Source organism: Polyodon spathula, chromosome 16 (genome assembly GCF_017654505.1).
Source record: "Polyodon spathula isolate WHYD16114869_AA chromosome 16, ASM1765450v1, whole genome shotgun sequence".
Taxonomy (NCBI): Eukaryota; Metazoa; Chordata; class Actinopteri; order Acipenseriformes; family Polyodontidae; genus Polyodon; species Polyodon spathula.
This window is the reverse complement of record NC_054549.1, coordinates 21,893,609-21,919,205: the sequence shown is the minus strand read 5'-3', so window position 1 is coordinate 21,919,205 and position 25,597 is coordinate 21,893,609. Positions and strand designations below refer to the sequence as shown.

Genomic DNA, 25,597 nt, shown 5'->3' with positions numbered 1-25,597 from the left:
AAATAAATCAGATTTTTGCTAGATAAATATTTATTTTTCCAGCAAAAACTGAAGCCAAGATGCAAACGAGTCCCGGCTCATTTAAGCACAGAGGAGTCGAGGAGTCGGGTATACGGTGGAGACCAGTGCTACCAACTGGGTGGGGTTCATTCCGTCCATATATATAAATTATTTGGCAACCCATAATACTATGCATGCACCATAGTTTGCCACGTTTCCTTTACAGTCTGCACTCACATCTCCGACCCTATACAATTTTGCCTTAAGTGAGGGTTAATTAGTGTGACACATGTCAGGCGCGCAAACACACACACACACACACACACACACACACACACACACACACACACACACACACAGACAGACACACGTGGTGATGTATTTATTTATTTATTTTTAATAGATGCTCAGTAATCGGATCCCGCTATGCAGTGAATGGCAAAATAACGCAGAATACATTTCAGTGTAGTTGTCAAACTTAAAACCGGACAGTTGGCAATCGTAACGTCGCACGCACACACATTTCGTACAGAAATAAAAAAAAAACATGACTTGGGTTTGAGGAACTGTACAGGGAGACGTTGATTCTTTCATTGAAATTTGTTAGCGCACGAGTTCGGAGAATAACACAACAGTAAACGACAAAAACTCAGTTTTTTCATGGAACACAAAAAAGATACAATGTCATAAATACACAGCTGAAAGGGCTGTGTTTTAAAATACGTGGGCTTCCATTTAGTTGTACTGTAATTGGTTTTGTTGGTACAGTACTATATTTTCAACAGAAGTAGTATTTTAATTCAGAACGATATGATTCTGAAAATATCATTTGTCAGACAAAAGACAAGACTGTGGACACGTGGACTGTAATACAGTACATACTTTTAAATTCGGTACGTATTGGAGCAGTATGTAAAATTCCCCATTAACGACCCAACAGCAAAATGAAATCGAAATGTTACCCTGCACAGAATTGCTTAAAATGTAAAAAGGCAATGCAATTTAGCAAAAGATAAAAAAAAAAAAAAAAAAAAAAAAAAAGCCACCAGTTTCCAGAATTAAACAGTATCCAAAGTCAGTATTCAATATTGCACAATATAGTGCACGATAAGGCCCTAATGTCACAGTTCACTTGCTAATAAAAATGCAGAAAAGCAACTAAAGATCACAGATTTAAAAAAAAACATCTGAAACTGTTTAATGATTGACTGTTACATTGTCGTAGCTAGTCTCGTTCGCTTTGTTTTTGGAGGAAACGCTGTGTAACTGCAGTGCACAATAAAGACAGACTGATTTGCCATGCTAGAAAAAAGCAGGCTACGGTTAGTCGGTTGTAACATTGAAGAGGTGGTCTTTGTATCAGGAAACTGGTGACGAAGTCGGAAATCGCGTGTGACGGGAAAGTGCACTCATTTCTTACATATATTCAGTATATAATGGGGATTGATTTTATTCTTAATACAAGGACGGTAAAACATGACTGACGTATATCTGAGTGCTGACTGTAATATACTTTACCAGGCTTCACGCACGGAGACTGAACTGCTCCCTCCCTCCCTCACCCCCCCTAAGAGAAAGGCTGCTCCCTCCAGTACAGGACAGGCGTGGAGACTGAACTGTTAACTTTTTTTACATTTTGTGTATGTGTGTGTGTGTGTGTGTGTGTGTGTGTGTGTGTGTATATATATATATATATATATATATATATATATATATATATATATATATATATATATATATATATATATATATATATATATATTTTTTTTTTTTTTTAATTTTATTTGCAGTTGCTCCTGATAAAATTCGTCTGAGTGGCGGTGCACACCCCTGTGTCGGGCGGCTGGAGGTGTACCACGGTAACGAGTGGGGCATCGTCTGCGTGAGGAAACCGAACGAAGCAACCTCCAAGGTGGTCTGTCGTCAGCTGCGTTGCGGGAACGTGGAGGAGATGAACTCCGGCGTCAGCTTCGGAAGGGACCCCCCACACAAGGTGTGGCTGGATGACGTGACCTGCCATGGAAATGAGTCGTCCTTGTTTCACTGCAGCTCCGTCAACTGGGGGGTCCACGAGTGCAACTCCAAAACCAATCACTTTAACATCAAGTGTTCAGGTAACGACTATGAACTGGGAAATGCACAAAAGTAGAAAAGAAACAGAACCGATCGCTCCCTTGTCACCTAAGAGAAAGGGTGCTCCGTCTAGTCCAGGGCAGGCTTGAGATGGAGACTGAACTTCTCCCTCTCACCACCCTAAGAGAAAGGGTGCTCCCTCCAGTCCAGGGCAGGCTTGAGGCATCGATCTGTAGGTATGGATGTATTTATACTGTTTTTTGTTTCACTACAGAGCATATTAAGGTCTCTCTGGCGGACGGAGAGGATCGGTGTGCTGGCAGAGTGGAGATAGCCTACCAGGGGAAGAATGGCACGATCTGCCCCACAAATTGGGGTAAGAGCCGGGGGTATTGCTAGAATGCGTGGGTATCTGAGGATTCTGTCATCAAGGTTAAGTCTGCATTTTATTCCAACATGCAAATCAATAATTATTTTAGAAGCTAAAACCATGCAATTTTCTGTGGAAGTTGCTGTCTTGCATAGTCGTGTAAGAACTTATAACATGTATGAAAGAGAGGAGGCCCATCCAGGCTCATCCAGTTCCTAGTAGCTGATTGACCTCAAAACTTTGTCAAGTCGGGTCTTGAACGATCCCAGTGATTCAGCTTCAGTAACATGACTGGGTCGTCGCTCATTTCAGTTTGCTGCAGCAGTTGACAGGAATGAGTTTCTACAAAAGTTCTAATTGGAACGGTTCATATCTGATGCAGCTTTTAGCCTCAGGGTCTTTGATGGCTGATACCCGTGCCTGCTCAGTTACTGCTGAGTTTTACGTTTTGATTCTGTGGGGTTTTTTTCACTCCTTCTTTATTGTTTCATGTCGTTTGCTGCGGTGGTGCAAGCCTCTTGCCAGGTTGCCATTGTAAATGAGAATCTGTTCTCAATTGATCCAGATTAATAAAGGTTTTCATTTGAATGATTCACTCTGTAGCCCAATCCATACCCCCACTGCTCTCTGTGTGAAGAAGTGTCTCATTCAAAGAGTGTCTGTTTCAGTAGGAGCCAGGTCTACACTGAGGAACATGCCTTCTGGTTTCAGATAACATCTAGCGCATCCAAGGAATTACCTGTTTCCTTTGGAGACTGAGGTATTTAAAGCAAGTATCAAGACCTACAGGACTGTACTTGTTGGAACAGGCGCTTTTTGGACAGCAGGCTCAAGTTAGTCAACTGTTTGATGGTCTTCTTGTCTTGATGGTGCTATACAAATGTCATTGTATGTGCTGGGATTTTGTCAAGAAGACCAGCATTTCAGCCGACGCCTTTCTCTTGCTTGAGCAGAAAAATGAAAGAACCCTGGTTATTTGCGTCCCTAGGTCAGCGTGAAGCCAATCTTGTCTGCAGAGAGGTTGACTGTGGGGAGGCGTTGAGTTTCGGGAGAGGGGCTCTGTTCGGCTTGGGAGCTGGACCAGTCTGGATCAACGATCTGAGCTGCGGCGTTGAAGACGAAAAGATCTGGGGCTGTGGCAGGATGACAAACCGGAACTGCAAGGATGAAGAAAAAGCTGCCAGCGTGGTGTGTAGGGGTAAGAAATTGGAGAACTCCTCTCCAAAGGCATTGCAGCTAACAAAATAATTCCACTTCCATCAGCCCCGGCGGCAGAGTGTGCGTCTCGAGAAGTGGACCCCGCAGTGGGGATAGCTGATGTACTGGTACTAATTTGTGAATTTTTGTGTTTATTAATGATTTCATATCTTTTTTTTTAAATCTTAATCAGGATCTAAACTGGGGGGGGGTACTTAGATCGAAACTGGGGGGCTTGACCCCCTAAGGCCCCCCCTTTTGCCGCCAGCCCTGACTTTGAGGTGAAATTACCCAGGACATACAATACAGTCTAAAAGCATGTCTTCGAAACAGAGATTCAGTTAAAGCAGTGCAGTACCAGATTCCATGTTTTATATCATTTTGTGAGCAACAATTAAGTTAATATGATTACCACAGCAAATGTGCATGGTAACTACTCCCATTGTTATACAGTACACTGCATATGACATAGTTTATCATGGTTTGTTTTTTTAATATTCTTTACAATGCTTCACTATGCTTTAGTATACCTCTCTGTCCTTTACAATGCTTCCCTATACTTTACCAGACCTTTCTGTGCTTTACAATGCTTCACTATGGTTTACCAGACCTCTCTGTGCTTTGCAATGCTTCCCTATGTTTTACCACACCTCTCTGTGCTTTACAATGCTTCCCTATGCTTTAGCAGACCTCTCTGTGCTTTACAATGCTTCCCTATGCTTTAGCAGACCTCTCTGTGCTTTACAATGCTTTTCTGTGCTTTATCAGACCTCTCTGTGCTTTACAATGCTTTTCTGTGCTTTATCAGACCTCTCTGTGCTTTATTGCACTTTGCTCTGCTTTTACGATGAGCAACTTTTTAAAGAACTAAGAAATTAATAATAATAATAATAATAATAATAATAATAATTAGTTCTGCCATAGTTTATTTTGTTAATGCTTTACCATACCTCACTATTCTTTACAAATGATTGCCTATGCTTTACCATGCTTTCACTTACAGCACACTTTGCAGTGCTTTCACTCTGGGGAATGCATTGCTGTTTAAGCAGGTCTGACTGTAGACAAACACCTTGACTGCTTGTATAAACAGACCACATTGACATGAGACTGGCTGGCAGAGAAGATGCCTGCTCAGGGACCCTGGAAATTAGGAAGGGAAAAGATTTGTTATCGACTTGCCCGCCTGAGATTGACTTGACCGACCCTGACAAGATCTGCGAGAAACTGCGCTGTGGAAACGCCACCTCTTCTGGACCAATCAATTGCGCTGGCTCAAATCTGACATGTTCAGGTACAGCTGTGTATAATCACTTTGGAACGACTGACGCCATTGGCCGTTGTTGCTTTCTTTAGTCTGCAGTAGCTCTGTTAAGTGTTTGTAGCTATTGAGGATATGCCATGAAAAAACTGGGGTGGAAATAAGCATTGCAGCTTCACCCATTCCAGGTTTTATTGTGAGCTTGGTTAGCCACCGTGCATAGATAGCAAGCTCAGGTGTGTCCTTATCAAACTCCTAGTAAAACCAGGCATGGATCAAACAGCTATGCAATGGGAGTCTTATTCCCGGTAAACTGTGTATATTAACCTGTGACATGCTGTATCATGTTTTTTCACGGCATGTCTTCTTAATGGTACTATTTTCTTCACAGATACAATTTCATTTAGAGTACTGTACCTACCCTAAGTCATTTGGAGGTACTGTCCAGTAATCTGTTATTTTTTTCAAGGCTGTATGGAGAATCTGTTTAGAGAACCTCTTTTTAAAACTTTGTCGAAGTCAAAATGTTGAGCAAAGTTTACCAGGTTATGTTGTTTACCACAGTTCTCTTTTCTCATACATTCTAGCACTCCCCTTGTCACACAGCATCCCATGCCTAAGGTCAAGGGGGTCGTTGCCTTAGCAACTCTACTTTGCCAAAGTCACCTCCAGCAAACTGATTCCTTGTCATTTACACTTTGACCATTTAGATTTCCGTACAGCAGTAGATTGTTTCAGAACAGCTGTGTGACGGGGTACACCGCTGTGTGTATGGTTACTATTTTGTTCCCCATCCATGCTAAACTCGTGTAGAATGTGGCCATCTCCAGATTGATTCATTTATTGCTAATCTGGAGACTTGTATAAAAATAAACTGAACTGTGTTTCAGGCAGCGTGCATGTCTCATTAGTAGACAAGCAAGTCAGTCACTGCTACGGGACTGTGCGTATTAACCACACCGGCCAGGAGGGGGCAGTGTGCTCCAATAACTGGGATCTCAAAGCCGGGACGGTGGTTTGCAAGAGCATGGGCTGTGGAGAGGCAGTCTCTGTGTACAGCACCCAGGGCGGGGGGCCAGTCTTTCTCGACTACCTGCGATGTAATGGCGATGAGAAACATCTGTGGCATTGCGGAGCCCTGCGTCCCACTCAGGAGAATTGTCAGCATGCTGCTGTGATCTGTAGTGGTGAGCTTTGCTGTTTTATTTTTTCAAATGAGTGAATTTAATCTCCAGTGATAAGGCTGTAAGGTTTCTGTCGGAGTTACGTTGTGGAGAATAATATTCCGCCGAATAAGGAGTCCAGGCATGGATTTGTTTTTCATCACACATTTTGTGACCCTGCCCTCATAATCGGTTACACAAGCCTTAGATAGTGAGATATAGGCACAGTACAGTTTACTGTCTGGTATTTAGCACCAGCTCCAAAATACATTCAGGTTACAACTGGTTTTGATAAGTTTCTGATACACTGCGCAACTGTCAACTGCCGTGCACTTCACTGTCCCATGATGTCTCTTTCCAGACAGTGTGAAGACACGTCTGATGGATGGACAGAGCCCCTGTGCAGGGAGAGTGGAGGTCTTCTACCACGGGGAGTGGGGGACGGTGTGTAACGAAGACTGGGACTCAAGAGACACCAGAGTCTTGTGTGCGGAGCTGAACTGCGGTGAAGTCCAGTCCTTCCACCAAGCACCCGTCTTCAGAAGGGGCCAGGGAAAGATCTGGAGAAGCCGTGTGAACTGCAGCAGCACTGAGACATCTTTGCAGGACTGTCCAGCCGACACTGAGTGGGGCCAGAACCACTGCTCTCACAATCAGGATGTCAGAGTTGTATGTGGAGGTAAGACTTTGGCTCTGTGTTGTTGCTTCAGAGGTCCCCACTTTTTTATTGCTATGCGGTCTGACTATGTCATAGGAGGCTGTGTGGTCCAGTGGTTAAAGAAATGGGCTTGTAACCAGCAAGTCCCTGGTTCAAATCCCAGCTCAGCCACTGACTCGCTGTGTGTGACCCTGAGCAAGTCACTGAACCTCCTTGTGCTGCATCTTTTGGGCGAGATGTTGTTGTGAATGACCCTGCAGCTGACGCATAGTTCACACACCCTAGTCTTGTATCTTGTAAAGCGTTTTGCGATGGCGGTCCACTATGAAAGGCACTATATAAATATTATTATTACATCAGTATGAATCTTAGCAGCAGAGTTGTCTGAACTTCTTGTTGGACTGTGATCTGCTCAGTAAACTAAGCAGTGAAGCAATGTTCAATCTGGTGAGCTATTCTATTATTTTGATCTCTAGAAGATAAACTCCACAGGAGCAGCAGCAGGGTCAGGCCAGGTTAGATCTACTACTATTTCTTCTAGTACCTTTTGGGTCTGGTCAGGTCTGGTCAGGTCTGGTCAGCGTGGCTTTGCTAGAATGCATATCCTCAGGAAAAGACTTATGTCCGTTTTGTCCATCATTTTTTTTACACATAAATGCGTGGGATGAAACTTGGTAAGGTCATTCTTTAGCAACCCTTATCAGGATAATTATCAAGCTCAATATCATAATGTGGGGATATTTGGAAGTAGTCATTAACACATCCATCCATGCATATGCCAGACTTAGCTGCACGTATGGTTACACATGTACTGTAAGTACTACAGTATGGATGAAGGTAGTCAACTTTTTCAAGATTTTTGCCCTAATTTTGTACTTGTACTTATTAATTGTGCAATATGTGCCCCATAACCAGAAGGGTTACCAGAAAATACAATCAATGATACAGTAAATTGATAGCTCTTCTCATGGTCTTTAATAACAGAACACAAGAAGCTACAGCTGGCAAGGGGCACCTCTTGCTCTGGCGCTGTCGAGATATTCAGCCGTGGCAGCTGGGTGGGTCTGAGTGGTGCATCGTGGGAGCAGGCTGCAGCCGAGGTGGTGTGCAGGCAGCTGCATTGTGGGAACGCTGTCTCCAAAGAGGTGAAGGGTTCGGAGAACGGGTCGAGCAGGAAGGCGTGGAGTCATTGGTTCAACTGCCTTTCCACAGAGGACAACGTGTTTCGCTGCAGAGCTGAGAAGCTGGCGAAGAGCGATCCTAAAAAGGACGGCTTTGCTTACGTCAACTGCTCAGGTAGGACAACGTTTTCCCCTTTATTTATGTATTTATTTATTTATTAATTTGTTTGTTCATTTTTGTGTGGATTTAGTGAAAGGTGAGGGACCGTGACTCATTACAGGCAGGCAGGCAGGCATTAGGGTTTCAGCTCAGCAAGCAAGAGCGATTGAAACTGTGTTGCTGGTCTGTCGTGTTTGTATGCTGGTACTTCGGATGTAATGTGGAAGGCTGTATTTTCTGATGTTCAGTCAGGAAACGGATGCAACAATTATGAAAGCTTAGACTAGACAACACTACCATATTATACATATTTTTACACTACATTCTTTGGCCTCGCCTCTAGAGGTACACCTGCCCATCAATTAGCTTGCAGGTAAGTGGAGAGGCTGACTGTAGGGAAGCCGTGGGCAGGGGGGGCACGAGAGCTGCCCTCCCCCATTAGACGAAGCCAAAGAGCAGGTGGAGGCTGGAGAGGAGGAGGGCATATCGAAAGACAAATAAGATACTTGTTGTTCAATTGATTTGATCTTGTATTGGAAACGCCCAAAATATGCTTGATGTTTCCGTGATTTGACCTGAGGTTGTGAGTCAGTTCCCTGCCTGAACTTTGCTTAATAGGAGGCTGTGTAGGCCAGTGGTTAAAGAAACAGGCTTGTAACCAGGAGGTTCAAATCCCAGCTCAGCCCCTGACTCGCTGTGTGTGACCCTGAGCGAGTCACTGAACCTCCTTGTGCTGCGTCTTTGGGGTGAGACGTTGTTGTGAGTGACTCTGCAGCTGATGCATAGTTCACACACCCTAGTCTCGTATCTTGTAAAGCACTTTGTGATTGTGGTCCTCTATGAAAGGCGCTACATAACAAATAAAGATTATTTATTTATTTGATGTTTTCTACCTCTACTCATATCAATGTGGTCATTGAAGGGCTCCACGCTGTTCCTGTTTCAGGGAGCGTGTCTGTGAACCTGACCGGCTTGGACGATCGTTGTGCTGGGTTGGTGGAGGTGTGTTTGGGGGGTTCTTGTGGTTCCGTGTGCGGCCGAGACTGGAGCACGAAGGAGTCTCAGGTGGTGTGTCAGGAACTGGGCTGCGGGATGGTTGCCAAAATGCTGGATGACTTTACAGTTGTGACGGAAAACACCCCCCTCCTGCTGGATTTTGTGAGCTGTACGGGCAATGAGACCTTTCTGGGCCACTGCAACCTGCTGAAAGAGGACGCCCAACAGTGCCAGAGCGGCAAGGCAAAGGTGGTCTGTTCAGGTAAGGACACTGTGTGATGGATCTTCTCGTAGCGGCTGATGAGTCAATAAGGCTGACGTCACCCCCTGACGTGGGCTTACCTCTCGACTGCACTTGAAGGGTAAGACCACCTTCTTTGAAGCGGATGCTTTCCATTCAATTCGGTGGGCTGAGATGCCAGTTCAGAAGCACACCATTTGCCGCGGTGAAGAGGATCTAATTTAGTAGGTCAGAATTGAACAGTTTTTGGTTTTTTTTTTGTGTGTTTCTTGTTGTGTTTTTAGGCACTTGGTGGGCGATCCCATGCATTTATATCTGTGAAACAGTGCCTACCTAACATGATGCTATAGCATAGTCCAACCCTGGTCCTGGAGAGTCCCAATCCGGACAGGTTTTCTAGGTGTCTTTACATCATCGATGGAGATCTGGAAAACACCCGTTAATCTTGACTAATGAAGCCAATAATTGGTGGAATTAAATAACTGTGAACTTGGCTGAAATGAAACCCTGTAGCTCTCCAGGACCAGGGTTAGCGACCCCTGCTGTTGCAGATAGCATATAGGGGTATATATACTTACTTTACATTGCACTTTGATATCTTAATGGAATACTCTGTGACCGGTCTTAGATTGATTTTACTCATTAGGATGGCTGTAGACAACCGCGATCTTCATTGGTGGAATAGCTCCAGTACTGCATAGTGGCTCATGGAGCATCCTCTATTCATCCCTTTGTAGACAGCATCAAGCCTCGCTTGGCCGGTGACGAAGGCCGCTGCGCGGGGACAGTGGAGGCCTACCACTCTGGGAAGTGGTGGTCGGTGTGTGACCAGAAATGGAGCAAGGAGGCTGGGGACGTGGTGTGCAAAGAGTTGGGTTGTGGGCTGGCTGTGGAGACCCACACAGGAGCTTACTATGGACCGGGTTCCGGCCAAGGCTGGGTGAATATTGGAGCTTGCCAAGGGAACGAGGATTCCTTCTCTCAGTGTATCTCTCCTGATAAGGGGGAGCAGTGCCTTGGGCAAGCTGGTGTCCGCTGTTCAGGTGAGATAGTTTTGCTGTTTTTTTTCATAAGTACACAGCATTGGGGGAAGTTACTTTTAAAAAGCTATGCATTGTGGTTACAAATTACTTGTAATAAATTGCAATTGGTTACTGTAATTTTATAACGAGTTATAGCGATATAACATTTTCTGCAGCTCAAAATAGTCTTTGCAGATCCAGCCATCCAATGCAGCCAAATCTGCATCCCTTCTAAAAGCTACAATCAGCTTTCGAAAATATTGTTTTCATTTTTTCTGAATTATGAAATATACATAAATGCTTTCAAACTGTTTTTGAAATGTTGGGTAATTATTTCAAATGTGTCACTATTAATGGTACACTGTCAACCCTCTCTTCCCTTTTCTTAACTGAGTTTGTCAACTTTTTTCAATTCTCTCTCAATAATTTGTCCATTTTTATCCTCTTGTCTAAGATTTATTTTGTAAAAAAAGCGCCTCCTATTTTGTTCTGAGTGCCCCTTTATCTAATCTCCACTTGTTAACCCTTGGTCCTTGTTTCTTTGTTCAGGTACTGATGCATATAGATACATGATGTGTATGTATGTATGTATCTATCTGTCTATCTATCTATATACAGTAGATGCCGTTCTTAGCAACCGCGATAAAGACAAGTTTTCGGTTATTCACAACATCTTCTCAATAACCAATCCCGTCCCTTGCACGCTGCTTATTGACAGCTATATTACTAGTTGCCAGTGCTAAGAGCGCACTTGCATGATTTATGCGCATACTTCCTGCAGCTTTTATAACACAATGACTTCGCAACTGCGTGTTTCTGGCGGGCCGAGGCAGAAACGTGGCTTTGAAACAGGCTACGAAGCTGCAGGAACATTGAGACGGATTTACACCGGGAGGTGGTGCATTATAAAAAGCAGACAACGTTGGACAATTTCTTATTTTAAAAGCATATTCTTTAGAATTGATTGTAAGTGCATGTGAGCAGGAGTGGTTTTGCAGGGGTGACGTCAGACCAGAAATAGACTCCAAACACTGACGAATGGCAGTGAGTTTAATTGCAAATAATAATAAACAAAAAGGTTTAAACACACAAAACAGGACACGGCACCAGAGGCCAAAATAAAAAGGTAAACAAAACGGACAACACTAAACAAGACAGTGGACGAACAGACAAACAAGTACCATGCTGGCACTTCCAGCACGCTGTAGCAAGAGTTATCTCAAAACCCCCAAAACTCCTCCTCTCTCCCGTTCTCCACTCATGAACACACAACCCCGAGTGAGTGAAAACATGCAGCTTTTATGCAGCTGTACCGAGACTCGATTGCTAATCAATCATTCAATTGGAGTCTCGGTACAACTGCACGTGAATTAATAAAAGTGCAATTCCCCGTGCTCACGTATTATTTTACCTGCACGTGAAGTGCTGTGCAATCCTCGAGCCTAAATACAAATATACATTTTAAACACTTGTGCTTGTAACCAATATTTATATCCTGTGTATTTTATACATAAACACCAACATTAACACACTGCAGACAACATAAAACACTAATAAACATAAAGGGGCACAGGGCAATACATATTTTTTGATGTTTGCTTTACTCATTGTAAGGACACTGCTATTTAAGCCTACTCCCTTTTTGTTTGTGTGCTTTACACATGCTTGACGGTTCTGTGTTTGGGTATTTCCTGAAAGGTTGTTAACAAGCAACATCTACTGTGTGTGTGTGTGTGTGTGTGTGTGTGTGTGTGTGTGTGTGTGTGTGTGTGTGTGTGTGTGTGTATATATATATATATATTATATATATATATATATATATATATATATATATATATATATATATATTGTGTGTGTGTGTATATTGTGGAGGGAGCAGAGAAAGTGTAGTCCTGGGGAGCACAGGACTACAGTTCCCAGAAAGCCACAGGGCTGGCAAGCCTCCAGTTGGGAAATTATCACATGCACCTGGCTATGAGTGCATGGTTTATAAGGAATGGAGCCAGTCTGTTCTGGGCTGCTTCAGAGTGAAGAGCCTGGTTGTAGTGTGTGCAATCATTAAAAAAAAAAAAAAATGGTTGTGTGTTAAACTTTGTGTTGTGTTTTTGTGTTCTCAGGTAAACAGCTTAGCTGTCCTGTTGTTAGTTTAGGTTCCTGTTGATGTTGTAGTTAGTGCTTGAAAAAGGGAGCTAGGTTTTTTGTTTTTGTTTGCTTTGTTTTTGTTTGTTAATTTAGTTTGTTTATTAAAAAAACTAGCGGAACCGCCTTGAAAAATCAAGTCTGTGGGTCCTGGGTCTGTTTTTAAAGGGGAAACAAACTGCGGAGAGGTGCAGTTCATTTACAGTGTGTGTATATGGAGAGAGAGAGTAAGGAACAGTAGATCGGTAAATCACTCGCTATGCAGTAAATGACATCACAAGCACAGATATACATACTGTGAAATACACCTCCGAGTGTTTTGTGTGTTTTGTGACAGAACACAGAGAGATCAGCCTCCAGGGCCCGGAGCCCTGCTCTGGGAGAGTGATAATCCACTACAACGACTCCTGGAGCCCAATGTGCAGCGACCAGTGGGGGCAGAGCCAGGCAGACCAGCTGTGCCAGCACCTGCGCTGCGGAAAAGCAAAGTCTGTGCACAACGACACCACCCTGCAAGGGTACAGCAAGTGGTTACGGTACCAACCCTGTACAGATAGCAAGCCTTGGGAGTGCCCCCTGGAACTAGCAGACTGCAGGGGTGAAACGGCTCACGTCAAATGCACAGGTAACTGCTGAAAACAGAGTTCTTTTACCCCCTGCTTTGGGATAAGATGTGGAGTTCTACAGCTGTGGCCAAAAGTTTTGCATCACCTAGAAAAGGGGTTCTCTCTCTTTTTTTTACTGTGTTTCTTTAATGTACTATGCCCTGCATTTCACTGTATTTAATGCATTACGCATTGTTCCTCGCTGTCTTGTAAAGTGCTTTTTGTGATGGTGGTCCACTGTGAAAGGGCTATATAAAATAAAGATGGATTGATTGACTGATTCTCAAAGCCGGTCCTGTGGGGACCCCCTGTGTCGTCTGGTTTTCATTCCAACTGAGCTTTCAGTTACTTAACTAGACTCAAAATTGAACGTATAAGTTGCTTAAGTAGACATTTTTTAATTGGTTTCAGCTCTTAAACACTTGCAGAGTTCAAGTTACTTACAAAATGTTACAGCTAACTTGAAATCTGCAACGGTTTAAGAGCTGAAAACAAGTAAAAAGTCTAATGAAGCAAATGATCAGCTCAATGAAGGGTCTGGTTCAGTAATTGAGAGCGTGGTTGGAATGAAAACCAGCAGCCACAGGGGGTCGCCGGGACTGGGTTTGAGAAGCCCTTGCCCAGAATGTTAGGATTGAGACATAAAAAATAAAAAAAACCCTATGAGCTTTTATTTAACATCAAGTAATCAAAGAAATTATAAAATGATATTGTAAAAGTCTACCGGAAGCCATAATAGTAGTACAGTAGAATTTCATGTTAGATTTCAAAATGTCATCTTTTTCAGTGTTGGTTAGTAAATGGAAAACTACAAAGTGGCGTGTAATTCAATATGCTAATGTAACATTATTCACACCCGAATTTATGAAGCAAAGTTAGTTCTTTCTGTAGGGTGACGCAAAATGTTTGGCCATATCTGTGGTGGCATTCGGTAAGGACAATCTTATGCACAAGTTGTTGACGATAGCACAATCAGGGGACTCGAGATGTTTTTGTGTACCTGTGTATGTCACGCTGACTTTTCTATTTGTCTCCAGAACACTTTATTTTAAAGCCATAAATATTGGCAACCAAAATATTTGGCGAATCACACCCATAAACCTATTTTTCTCCAGAAATGTTGCCGCCATGTTGCAATATACAAAGTATGTATTCCTAATTGAATTTGTTATTTGTGCCAAAAACGTTTGTGTTTTTTTTTCATACGTGAAAAACGCATAATAAAAGGCTTGTAAATATTTGTGGCTTTACAGCATTTGATCTGTGAAATTTGGTTATGATATTGCTATAGAGCAGTGTTTCCCAGCCCTGTTCCTGGCAGCACACCGTGTCTGCTGGTTTTCTTTCCAGTACAGCGCTCAATTGCTTACTTGCACCCTTCGTTGAGCTAATAAAGTGATTAACTGGGCATTTTCCTGTTTATTTCAAGCTCTTTGTTTCTTTATATGGTTCAGTTAAGCAATTGAGCGCTGCATTGGAAAGAAAACCAGCAGAGACGGTGTGTCGCCAGTAGCAGGGCTGGGAAATGCTGCTATGAGACTCTTAACAACTCCACAGATACGACAAATTCAGAGCGATACAAAACACGTTCTCAATACAGCTCTGCTAATGTGACAGAGTCAGAGAGAATACAAATAAAAACGTACGTACTCTGCACTGTCCTGGACCGCTCACTAGCTCTCCTCCTCATCGACTCTGCACAGCCAGACACCAAGCCTTGTACTCTACCCGCTTCTTGGGAGGAGCATCAAATAATAGCTCTTAAAAGGGTAGGCTATGCATTAGACAGAGGTTCATTACAATTTGACAGATACCTGGGGCATCAGCCCTTGAAGCACACATCACTAACTGCCCCCTCCCCCTTCCTCTTCCTCCTCCTCCACCAGACACCGTCAAGGCCACGTTGAGTGAAAAATGCTCGGGTCGCCCCCGTCTCGCTCGCAACGGCCGGAACGAGAGAGTGTGCGGCAGGAACTGGGGTATGACGCAGGCCAGGGTGCTGTGCAAGGAGCTGGACTGCGGCACTGCCCTGTGGACAGTTTGGGACTCGCGCTACCAGAACAACAACACGCTGGATGCCACTGTGGATCACGTGCGCTGCAGCGGGGGGGAGCCTTTGCTCTGGAAGTGCCGAGCTCTGAGCATTCCACCCAAAACGTGCAGTGCAGCTGATGACATCACCGTGGTCTGCGCAGGTCAGATTTTTCTGCCCGCGCGGCATAGAACTGAAAAGCCAGCCAGCCAGCTGGCTCAATGCAATGTTGAATGTTTCTCTAGCTACACCACATGGTAACACTTTCCATTCAGTCTCTGCTTAATGTGTACTTGCATTGCGCTTGTACAAAATTGCAATGTTATTATGCATAGTTACAACGTACTTAATTGGTATATTTTATTTGCATGATATAGCCCTGTCCCTGTGTCTAACCCTAACTCTAAACCTAACCCTTTTCTGATTCAATTGTGCTCTACCGTGTAGTAGATGACCGCGAGGGCACTAACAAAAGTCAAGGTCATCTACCACACGGTAAAGCCAGCATCGAGAGGGCAGTATCACTATTAGAAAACAACTTATTTCTTTATTTTTTAAAAAAAAACAACAACTTTAAAACCTATGTTTACCTTGAACTTCTGATATTTCGCCGGGTAACCTTCCGCTGTTGAAAATAGTCCCAAACATAATTAAAACACACGTAGAGAAACGATTATATTATTAGTAGTAGTAGTATTATTGTTATTTATCTAACATTTATTTATTGGGGTCTTGCTCTTTCTTAGTTTAATTTAGCAGGGCATGTACAATTGAATAGTCCCTGTAGTATTGAATCAGACTCGAAACTTGTTGTTGGAGGCGGGGCGTCATTCAAGCAGGCAGGGATTGGCTGGTGCGGAAAGAACTGAAACAGGGTTGGCAGTTTGACTGGCTGGTTTTGAGGGAGGGTGTTGTTTGGGTCCATCCGATGACAGAATTGCGGACCAATCGTGTCTTCCCTGTTGATTTTGCTGTCCAGTACCTGCGAATTCAGCCTTCATTACGGTGTCCTGTCACAGACATGATTTCGCTTGTCTGTAGACCAGCGTCAGAAAGTATGTTTAAGTAGCACTTTGTGTTCTCAGATTAGTTGTAGATTAGAATGACTTTATGCCCGGATTGATTTAAAATGTAATTCACAGTTAAGCACTTCAACGTTCCAGCGGGCATCTGTGCAAAATAGAAGCTAGATCTGGAAGCTGATTGGCTGTTCGCACTCAATCGTTTTCTAATTATAAGTCATTCACTCTAACAAAAAAAAACATACTAAACTATGTAATGTGTTTATATCGAACCGTATATTGTTTAAACTTTTACCTACAGCTTCACAGCTTAGGAAAGTCCCAGGTTAGTGCTGGTCTGTGGAATCACCCCTTGGAATGCCTTGTCATTGACATTCTGAGTGTGACATCGCTCAGGTTCCAATATGGGTGTGATTTTATAAGGCCTGTTTCTGGGGATTCTTGCAGCTGGTTTCAAAGTGAGGCTGACGGAGGGGTGCGGAGGCCGGCTGCAGGTGAATCTCAGAGGTATCTGGGAAGATGCCTGCCCCATGAATCTGGAACGAGGAGACCTGGTCTGTAAAAAGCTGGGCTGCGGAGCTCTGACAAAGACCGAAGTGACAACGAACCTCGCCGGCAAAGTCTCCTTAAAGCCATATTTGAACTGTACACAGAACTGCACAGAGCTGTGGCAGTGTGTGACTGAGAAGAATTGCAGGCTGGGGGAACATACCCTTGTGTACTGTTCAGGTAAGGGTCCTCGACTTCAACAGAACTTGAATGTCAGGCGTCCTAAGGAGTGCCTGTTTTTTTTTTTTTAAGCATAGAACCTTCCCTTAGATTTATTGTATAAAGGGATTTTTCTTCCTTTTGTTTTGTTTTTTTCCATTACATTCTGCTATGTTCTTGTTAGAAATACAAATGGAAGAGCTTTAGTCCAGCAATGTTGAAGGATAGTTACTGGGTAGCTAGCTAGGTGAGGCTCTGTGTCACGGAACAGGATGGCTAACCCATCAACGAATATTTAATCAAGCAAATTAAAAGCCACGACAAATGAGACACGATTAATCGATTTTAATTGTTGCATCTCGAGTGATAGGGAAGTTGTAAAAGAGTTTTGAGTTCTTTTTTCTTTTCAGAACACAGAACTCCATTCATTCCTCTACCCCTGATTTTGGCCTTTGTGGTGATTTTGGCTGTGCTGCTCTTGGTGTATCCTTTGGTCCGGCTGTACAAATGTGCTGTGTTAAAAAGTAAGAGGTCTCCGCTAATAGTCTTTACTGTTGTAGTGGACTTCAGTCGAATACTCTTACAAAAGTTGACCGCAACTATAGTAAAAAACACAGATTGACTGTGATGAACATTAAGGGTATGTAGATAGCGAACCTTTGTTATGGCACATGTGTACATTTCCTGGCCACTTTATTAGGACCTGTACCTAATATCAGGTTTGCCCTGATCACAACATTTGAGGTTTCATAGACTCCACAAGGTGCTGGAAGGTGTCTGGAGAGATCTAGTCTATCATTTTTATTTCATCCAATTTGGAAAGCATTGTTTCAGTTTATTGCAGTGGCCTGGGAAGATTCCTGTAGTCAAGATCGTCAAACCATTTGCCTATAATTCTGGCTGGGCGGATGGGTTGAGTGGTTCTCTTATCCAATGCCGAGTTTCCAGAATCTTAAAACTGCCTTAGGGGATGGTTTATGGTAAAGGATTTGTAAACCATCTCACAGGGAATCCGATTGCAGGACATTTAAAAAGTCTAAGCGTTTAAAAAGGCCTTTCCTCCTTCAGTAAATGCGACGAAGAGAGAGTCGGTGGTTTCTGACAGCGTCTCTGACTACGAGTGTATCAACACCAGTGGTGACGAGCAGTCCGGCACAGAGCTGAAACGATTCGGTGAGGAACACGAAGCCTACTCTGAACTCCTGCTTGTGTCTTTTTTTTTTTTTTTTAATCATTCAGTACGTTTACATGACTGAAAACTGATTCTTAAAACGTCACTTTTCTGGGTTTACATGATTGACGATAGAAAATCTAATTAGAATTCAGCTGTATACATAGATTGAAGTTTTTGGAAAACGCAGGATATTTTCACATGCAAAGTACTGTAGTAGCCTAAGTACGACTTTCTAACTGCGATAGAACAGAGACCAATCCAACATAGTGTTTTATCCAAGTGTCAGGTCTTAAATTCCAAGATTCCTATCCTATACTTCGATTCAGATTCCCCACAATCAGTCTTTCCTGCAGCTCATCCTCTTCTGTATTACCAGTTTCTTTTGCAGACATTATTTTAAATTCTCATGACAAAGCTGGGAAACATTTGCTGCTTCACTGTGGGCTATTAACAAATACATACAGACTTTAACAAATGTATTACTTTATCCCTAACTAGAGAAACAGACGCATGCAGACTGACTACAGATAATTTTTATTCTCTCTGTTTTCTAAAATCACGTTGCAGGAATGAAGGTCAGAGTTTGCACGTGTACAGGACGCTATCGGAATCAGTTTTCCGAAAAGTGTGATATACATTTTGTTAGTTTTCGGAATTTAATCAGAAATTTTTAGGTGCCTTTTTTCCCAAAAACTGACAGGAATAATCTGATATATTTTTCTGAAAACTGCGTTTTCATGACTTTTGATATGGAATTCCAAGAACTTAGTTTTCCGAAAAATATCGGAATATCTTCCGCTGATGTAAACGCACTGATGGATTTGTCTGCAGAACACAAACGGATATTAGGATTGAGCTGCTTCTGTGAGTTGGCAGTGGCATTTTATAATTGAGAAACTGCGTTTAACCCTTTCATGCATGGCTTTTCTTATTGACAGTAACAGAGACCGGGTTTACAGGCTGAATATTCAGGCACTTCAGTGATGTTTCCATCTGCCATTGGGACTGAGCTTAAAGCTGTTTTAGATCTGACTCATTTCCATCAGCAGCAGATCAAATCCATTTCAACCCCATGGTAGCCATTATACACTGTCTGGCTATCAAATACAGTGCCACAGTAGTTTATTATCAGAGGCAGACAGGCAGGCTGTATTCAGTCCACTGTGAAGCTGCTATTGCTCAATGGTTCTAGAAGCTAGCTATGAGGTTCCTCCAGTGCAGTCCACTGAGATTATAGTGGCTTGACCTCAAAGGCATTTCCATCGGTTCATTTCCATCCGCAGCAAATTCAGATCAAACCGATTTCATTTGGGACTGTGTCTGCTCCAGTTTTATTAATAGCACACCCAAGAGACTGTGACAGTAAATAGTGACCATCTTGTTTGGGAGCTCTCTCTTGCCGGAGGCTTTTTTTTTTTCTCAGAAATGAAACAGTGATTTTGTAAAAAGCTTGGAAACGAAGCCCGGATTCTTTTTTTTTTTTTCCCTTTGCTTGTAGCTTCGTCCGAGAGGCGTGCGAGATCCGACGAGGAGGACTCCCAAGATCAGTGCTCGAGCTTTGTCTCCTCCTTTACGAGTGAGTTTATTTTTGCAGACGCACCAATTAAGAAGTGTAACAGTGGAGAATAGGGGGTGTGGGTATTCTCTGAGTGCCAGGCAGAAGACCGAGACAGATTTCTGTTGAAACGTCCCACAGATGTACAGGTTTTACTTACACACACACACCCACACACACACACACACACACCCACACCCACCCCCACCCACACCCACACCCACGAACCTCACGTGACGCTACCAACAATGGGGGTTCGCTACTCCGCTAATACAAGGGGGTCCTGCTTACACACCTGTCTGCGTATACTGGTGAGATCTGCTATCCCAAAACTAGTTCCCTGTCCCACAGGTAGTTCACCCCAGATATACACACGGCCGTAGCAAGAGTTTATCCCTTTGCTTCCTGACATCCAGTCCTTTGATTATCTTGCAGCAGCAGAGCTCTGAGTCCTATAGTTTTTCAGCAGCCCTGACTTGTACAAGCGGGGCCTTTTTTAAACCTGATTGTCTGCTGGAACACGCCCACCTGCTGTTTAGGGTTGAACAGCTGCCAATCACAGACTGCTCCTTCCAACAGCTAAACACAGCAGGCACACATCCCACACAGTGCATCAGATTCTCCATTAAACATCTACATTTGTAAATACACAACACTGTGGACAACACCAAACACAGAGACCTTCTTTTCATGTGCGTGTAAGAAGATATTCTCGTTGTACAATGGCAAGCTGGCAGGAGGCTCACAGACCACCACAGCAAATATCATGAAAAAAATTATAATAAAAACAGCATCAACAAATTAGCAGGACCAGCTGTCAGTCAGCAATGTGTCGACCGTGTCTCTCCGTCAGTATGTCTTACTTTTTCCATACAGCTGGAGAAGCATGCAGTGAGTTATAATTTGATCTGGCACAAGCTATTGAGAACATCCGAGTATATCTGGGAGTGTGACGGCAGCTTGCCATCTGTCTGTAGGTCCAGTTTTCATTGTGCATAGCATGTATTTACAGCCTTGGCTAATGTTTTGCCTCACCCGTTCGAATGAACTCATTTTGCTTAATAAAGTCGAATGAACCCTGCTGAATACACTTGCGCTAACATATTGAATTGCACGCTGCATTGTAGTTTTCTATATACTTTTAAAAAACAAACTGACAACAAATTGAAAAATGTGACATTTTGAAATCTAACATGGAATACTGTACTTGTAGTTTGGCTTCTTTATTTAGACAATGATATATATATAGATATAGATATAGATAGATATAGATAGATATATATACACACACACACACACACACACACAGTAATCCCTCGCCAACTTTGTATTTGCCAACCGTGAATTCATCTGTACGCAGTTTTGCAATTTGCCAACAGCGGCATATAGATTTGCGTATATGCGGTTTTGCACGGAAACATATCTTCCACGCCATCTTGTGTTCTTCCGCGCTCCCATCTCGCCAACATCTCCCCCTGCCAGTACCAGCATCCTCTCTAGCTTTTGTCTCGTGTACTAGTCACTGTACGCGGTCTCGTTGCTCCGTGTTAACTTAGCGTAACTGTCACCAGTCAACAACACCCTGGCCTTCAACTCTAAGGATTCAAGGTAAATAAAACACTACTTTGTATTATGTTATAATTTTATTCATTTTTACATGTTACATTACCCAGTATGTTACAGTATTTACATTGTTTTTATGTTACTGTGTTTTCATTTGTGTTTAGTGGTCGAAAATGCAACTTAGATAGGCACTGATAAGTGTAACCGTTGCCATGGAGAACCTAACGCCATATCTGCCATAAGCTCTAGTATTTACCAATACTAGAGGGATTTCAGTGTGTGTGTGTGTGTGTGTGTGTGTGTATATATATATAATTTTTTTTTTTTTTTAATTATGTCTCAGTCCAAGGTGAAGCAAAACTTTTGGCCCTAACTGTACTGCCACGATATAAGCTTCCTGTTAAGTCTGTGACTGGCTTACCTTGCTGTGTTCAGGTGGAGACGTGGATGTGGAGAAGAGACTGGTGCGCTTCAAGTCTGACAAGGAGAGTGACTATGATGATGTGTCTGACAGCCTGAACGAAGCGAACCCCGATGCCGACTTGCAATGGAGGCAAAGAGACCAAGGTAAGGGCAAATTACCGTGGGTATCCAATCTCTAGAACAGGGCTCCCCAAAACCGATCCTCGGGGAACCCAATGTGTCTGCTGGTTTTCATTCCAACTGAGCTCTCAGTTACTGAACTAGACCCTGAATTGAACTAATAATGTGCTTAATGGGTTCTCGGCTCTTAAAACTGTGTAACATTTTATAAATAACTTGGAGCCGAGAACAATCTAAAGGGTAAAGTTAGTTTGAAGTTGATGAATTGATAACTCAGTTGGAATGAAAACCAGCAGACACAGGGGATCGCCAATGCAGGGGTTGGAAGCCCTGCTCTAGAGATCTGCAGATATTTGAAATACAATGCTATAGATAACCTGATGCAGGTACAGTGCTGTCCAGTTAAGCAAAAAATACCGGTTAAAACCTGTATAATCATACAATCGAAAACCAAAGGAACTGCAGAAGAAAAGGGAGAGGGGGGAGGGGGTGGCAGTGATAAAACGTCTGGTGTTAGAAAGAGATTAGAAAATGGATTTTAAACTTTTGGTTAGCACTGCTCCAGTTAAACACTGTTTTAAGAGATATATCTTTAGCAGTGCTGTTACACAACACAAGGGAATTGTACTGCCATGCCGCGCCGAATCAGTGCTCCGCTCTTGAAAGATCCTAGTGACTCAGCATCTGCAATGTGGCTTGGGGACCCATTCCATACCCTTGCTGCCGTCTGGGGAAAAAAAAAAAAAAAAAAAAAAAAAGCCTATCCTAGCCTCTGCCGTCTTCTCCATTCCATCTATGTCCCCTAACTCAGTGCTATGACACCTAAAAAACATAGAGGTAGAAAATATAAGACTGCCCTTACCTTATTACAACTGGGTCTGTCCAATAGAGGGGTACCCCCCACCCCCAGGCCTGGATACCCAGCTTGACTATGATGACGTGGCGAAGCTCTCAGAGTCGGGACACCCCCTTTCGGAGCCTACCGGAGTGGGGGACCTGGGACAGACAGCAGGGGGCGACGGAGAGACGTTGGACGGGACAGGGGACCCAGTTGTTGAAGACTGAAGTAGGTATGTTTTTAATACATTGCTGTTTTATTACATCTTTATTGTGTCTATTATTAAATACAGCTCTGGCCAAATGTTCTGCATCACCCTCTATATAGTCAACACATTTTGTTCCATGAAGCCCAATGAAAGCTGCTGAATAATGTTGCGTTAACATATTGAATCACACACCTTCTATATAGAATGAACTCACTCAGCTTCATAGAGTCCAGTGAAAGCTGTTGAATAATGTTCCCTTGTTAACATATTGAATCACATACCCTCTATATAGAATGAACTCACTCAGCTTCATAGAGTCCAGTGAAAGCTGCTGAATAATGTTCCCTTGTTAACATATTGAATCACACACCCTCTATATAGAATGAACTCACTCAGCTTCATAGAGTCCAATGAAAGCTGCTGAATAATGTTCCTTTCATAACATATTGAATTACACACCGCTTTGCAGTTTTCCACATACTTCACGAAAAATTGACATTTTGAAATCTAACATGAAATACTAGTGTACTACTATTCTGGCTTCCGGTAGACACTTGCGATATCATGTTGTAGTTTGTTTTCATTTCACAATGTTAAATAAAAGATCTAAGTCATGTTCCTATCGTTTTTTTTTGGTTTTTTTAATATATAATTTTTTATTATGTCTCAATCCTAAAATTCTAGTTGATGCAAAACTTTTGGCTGTAGCTGTAAAACTCTGCATCGAATCCCATAATTCTTATTTAAGGTGGCGCTCTTAAGTTTTAGTTTTCTGTCACAGACATATGTAGCCTGAATCAGCCAAAGGATCTTTCTATCAATTTCTATCAAGTGCAAATTTGATCCGAAATGGTAGACCACTAGATGGCGCTGGCTCATAAATATCTAGCTGATGTTACATAAGGAGGTTACTCAAAGAGGCTGTGTGGTCCAGTGGTTAAAGAAACAGGCTTGTAACCAGGAGGTTCAAATCCCAGCTCAGCCCCTTACTCGCTGTGTGTGACCCTGAGCAAGTCACTGAACCTCCTTGTGCTGCGTCTTTGGGGTGAGACGTTGTTGTGAGTGACTCTGCAGCTGATGCATCGTTCACACACCCTAGTCTTGTATCTTGTAAAGCACTTTGTGATGGTGGTCCACTATGAAAGGCGCTATATAACAATTGTTATTATTATTATTATTATAAATCAATGACATGCAACTAGAACAGAGGAGCAGCTTCTGAACTCAGGTTACATCACCTCAGCCAAGACTTTATAATAAAATATAGGTGCCATCTTGAGTGGGAGAGAACGCTGCACCGTTTACCATAGTAAAAGCACAGCCAAGTAAAACATTGGGAAAACAGGGTAAAGCATAGGTAAGCCTTGTAAAGCACAGGCTCATATTAAAAACATGGCAAGCCTTGGTAAACTACGGCAAATGAATAGTATAACCATGGGGGGAAAGAAAAGGGCTACCGATTCCAAAAACCGTGGGAAAACTGCAAATGTGCTGTGGCAAACTTTTAACATGTAGTTAAATTAAAATATTACACAGTGTAGCTATTTATAATGTGATGCCATTATACAAACTGTCAGGTACAAAGACGTTTCACAGGCCTGGATCTCATCAATATCAGGGTCTAGTGCTGTATATTATAAAGACATTTCAGAGGGCTGGATCACATCAATATCAGGGTCTAGTGCTGTATATTATAAAGACATTTCAGAGGGCTGGATCACATCAATATCAGGGTCTAGTGCTGTATATTATAAAGACATTTCAGAGGGATGTATCACATCAATATCAGGGTCTAATGCTGTATATTATAAAGACATTTCTCTCTGGCTCTCTCTCATCAATATCAGGGTCTAGTGCTGTATCTCTCTCTCTCTCTCTCTCTCTCTCTCTCTCTCTCTCTCTCTCTCTCTCTCTCTATATATATATATATATATATATATATATATATATATATATATATATATATATATATATATATATATAATATATATATAGATATAGATATAGATATATGAAATCCGAAGCATGTATTCAGAATGTTTTATTCTCTTGCTTTTAGGAACTTGTACAATGAAAGTAAAAGGGACACTGGTTTTACCTAGGTAGGGAAGTTGTATCATGCGTACACAAATGCACTCATGCTTGGTATTTCATGTTTATTTTTCAGTGGCTGTGAAAACATTGGAAGACACTGACAGCAAACACTGTGAAGTGCTTGTAAGATACTGGAACGAAGATTTAAAAAAAAAAATGCTGGAATTGTATCCTATTTTTAAATGAAAGATTTACAATCAAACTGCTTCTTACCAGCAAAATTGTTGGGCTCAAAATCATTTGTGTGATTCGCTTTTCTTTTTTGTTTATTTCCTGTCGGACAGGGTGTCCTCGGCTCGCCGCTCACCAGCGACACCTGTAGTCTGGCCGGGCGCCTGCGGGCTTGCCTGGTAGCTGCCGGGGAGCTGTGTTGTCCTCCTGTGCTGTAGCTCCTGGGCGGCTACATGGTGAATCCGCAATGTGTAAAGAAGTGGGCGGCTGACGGCACACGATTCGTAGGACAGCGTGCGTTTGTCTTCGCCGCTCCCGAGTCAGCACAGGGGTGGCAGCGGTGAGCCGAGCATAAATAATGATTGGCCATTTCAAATTGGGTGAAAATAAAAAAATAATTGGCAACGACTAAATTTATAAATAAAAAAATAAAGTAATACCCTGCATAAGGACATTTGCTTGGAGACATTTTATTCTTAAAGTTTGCATTTGTTTAGGTTTATGACTGTAATTTGTTTTATTAGTGAAAATATGTAAATAAAAACGATATTTGGGAGTCCTGACTTTGTATAAAATATATAACCTGATTTTATCCAGCGCCTGGAAATGAAACCTGATTTCTAAAATAAACCCTGAAAAACAGCCCTAATTATAAAGAATAGTGCAGACAGGTAATTATAATA

The 25,597-nt window shown here is 42.5% G+C and overlaps 1 protein-coding gene across 1 annotated transcript; it reads left to right on the top strand.

The window, feature by feature from the left end:
- Positions 1–1,299: 1,299 nt before the first annotated feature.
- On the top strand, positions 1,300–25,042 carry LOC121328982 (deleted in malignant brain tumors 1 protein-like). The gene is made up of 19 exons (XM_041274142.1): positions 1,300–1,322; positions 1,816–2,114; positions 2,348–2,449; positions 3,432–3,641; positions 4,734–4,934; positions 5,792–6,088; positions 6,426–6,743; positions 7,707–8,018; positions 8,950–9,261; positions 9,978–10,283; positions 12,739–13,026; positions 14,893–15,201; positions 16,508–16,789; positions 17,179–17,292; positions 17,837–17,941; positions 19,441–19,518; positions 21,496–21,627; positions 22,493–22,673; positions 24,817–25,042. Exons 1-18 carry the CDS (start codon positions 1,300–1,302, stop codon positions 22,666–22,668), a joined length of 3,864 nt encoding a protein of 1,287 aa, XP_041130076.1. The 3' UTR covers positions 22,669–22,673; positions 24,817–25,042.
- Positions 25,043–25,597: the final 555 nt, after the last annotated feature.

What these genes read in the sequence shown, in the direction of transcription:
- LOC121328982 (XM_041274142.1), top strand. Translation starts at nt 1,300, where the DNA reads ATGCTAGAAAAAAGCAGGCTACG. An exon ending in CTAGAAAAAAGCAGGCTACG is followed by an intron (nt 1,323 to 1,815) that starts GTTAGTCGGTTG and finishes AATTCGTCTGAG; the next exon opens with TGGCGGTGCACACCCCTGTG. An exon ending in ATGGAGGCAAAGAGACCAAG is followed by an intron (nt 21,628 to 22,492) that starts GTAAGGGCAAAT and finishes TCTGTCCAATAG; the next exon opens with AGGGGTACCCCCCACCCCCA.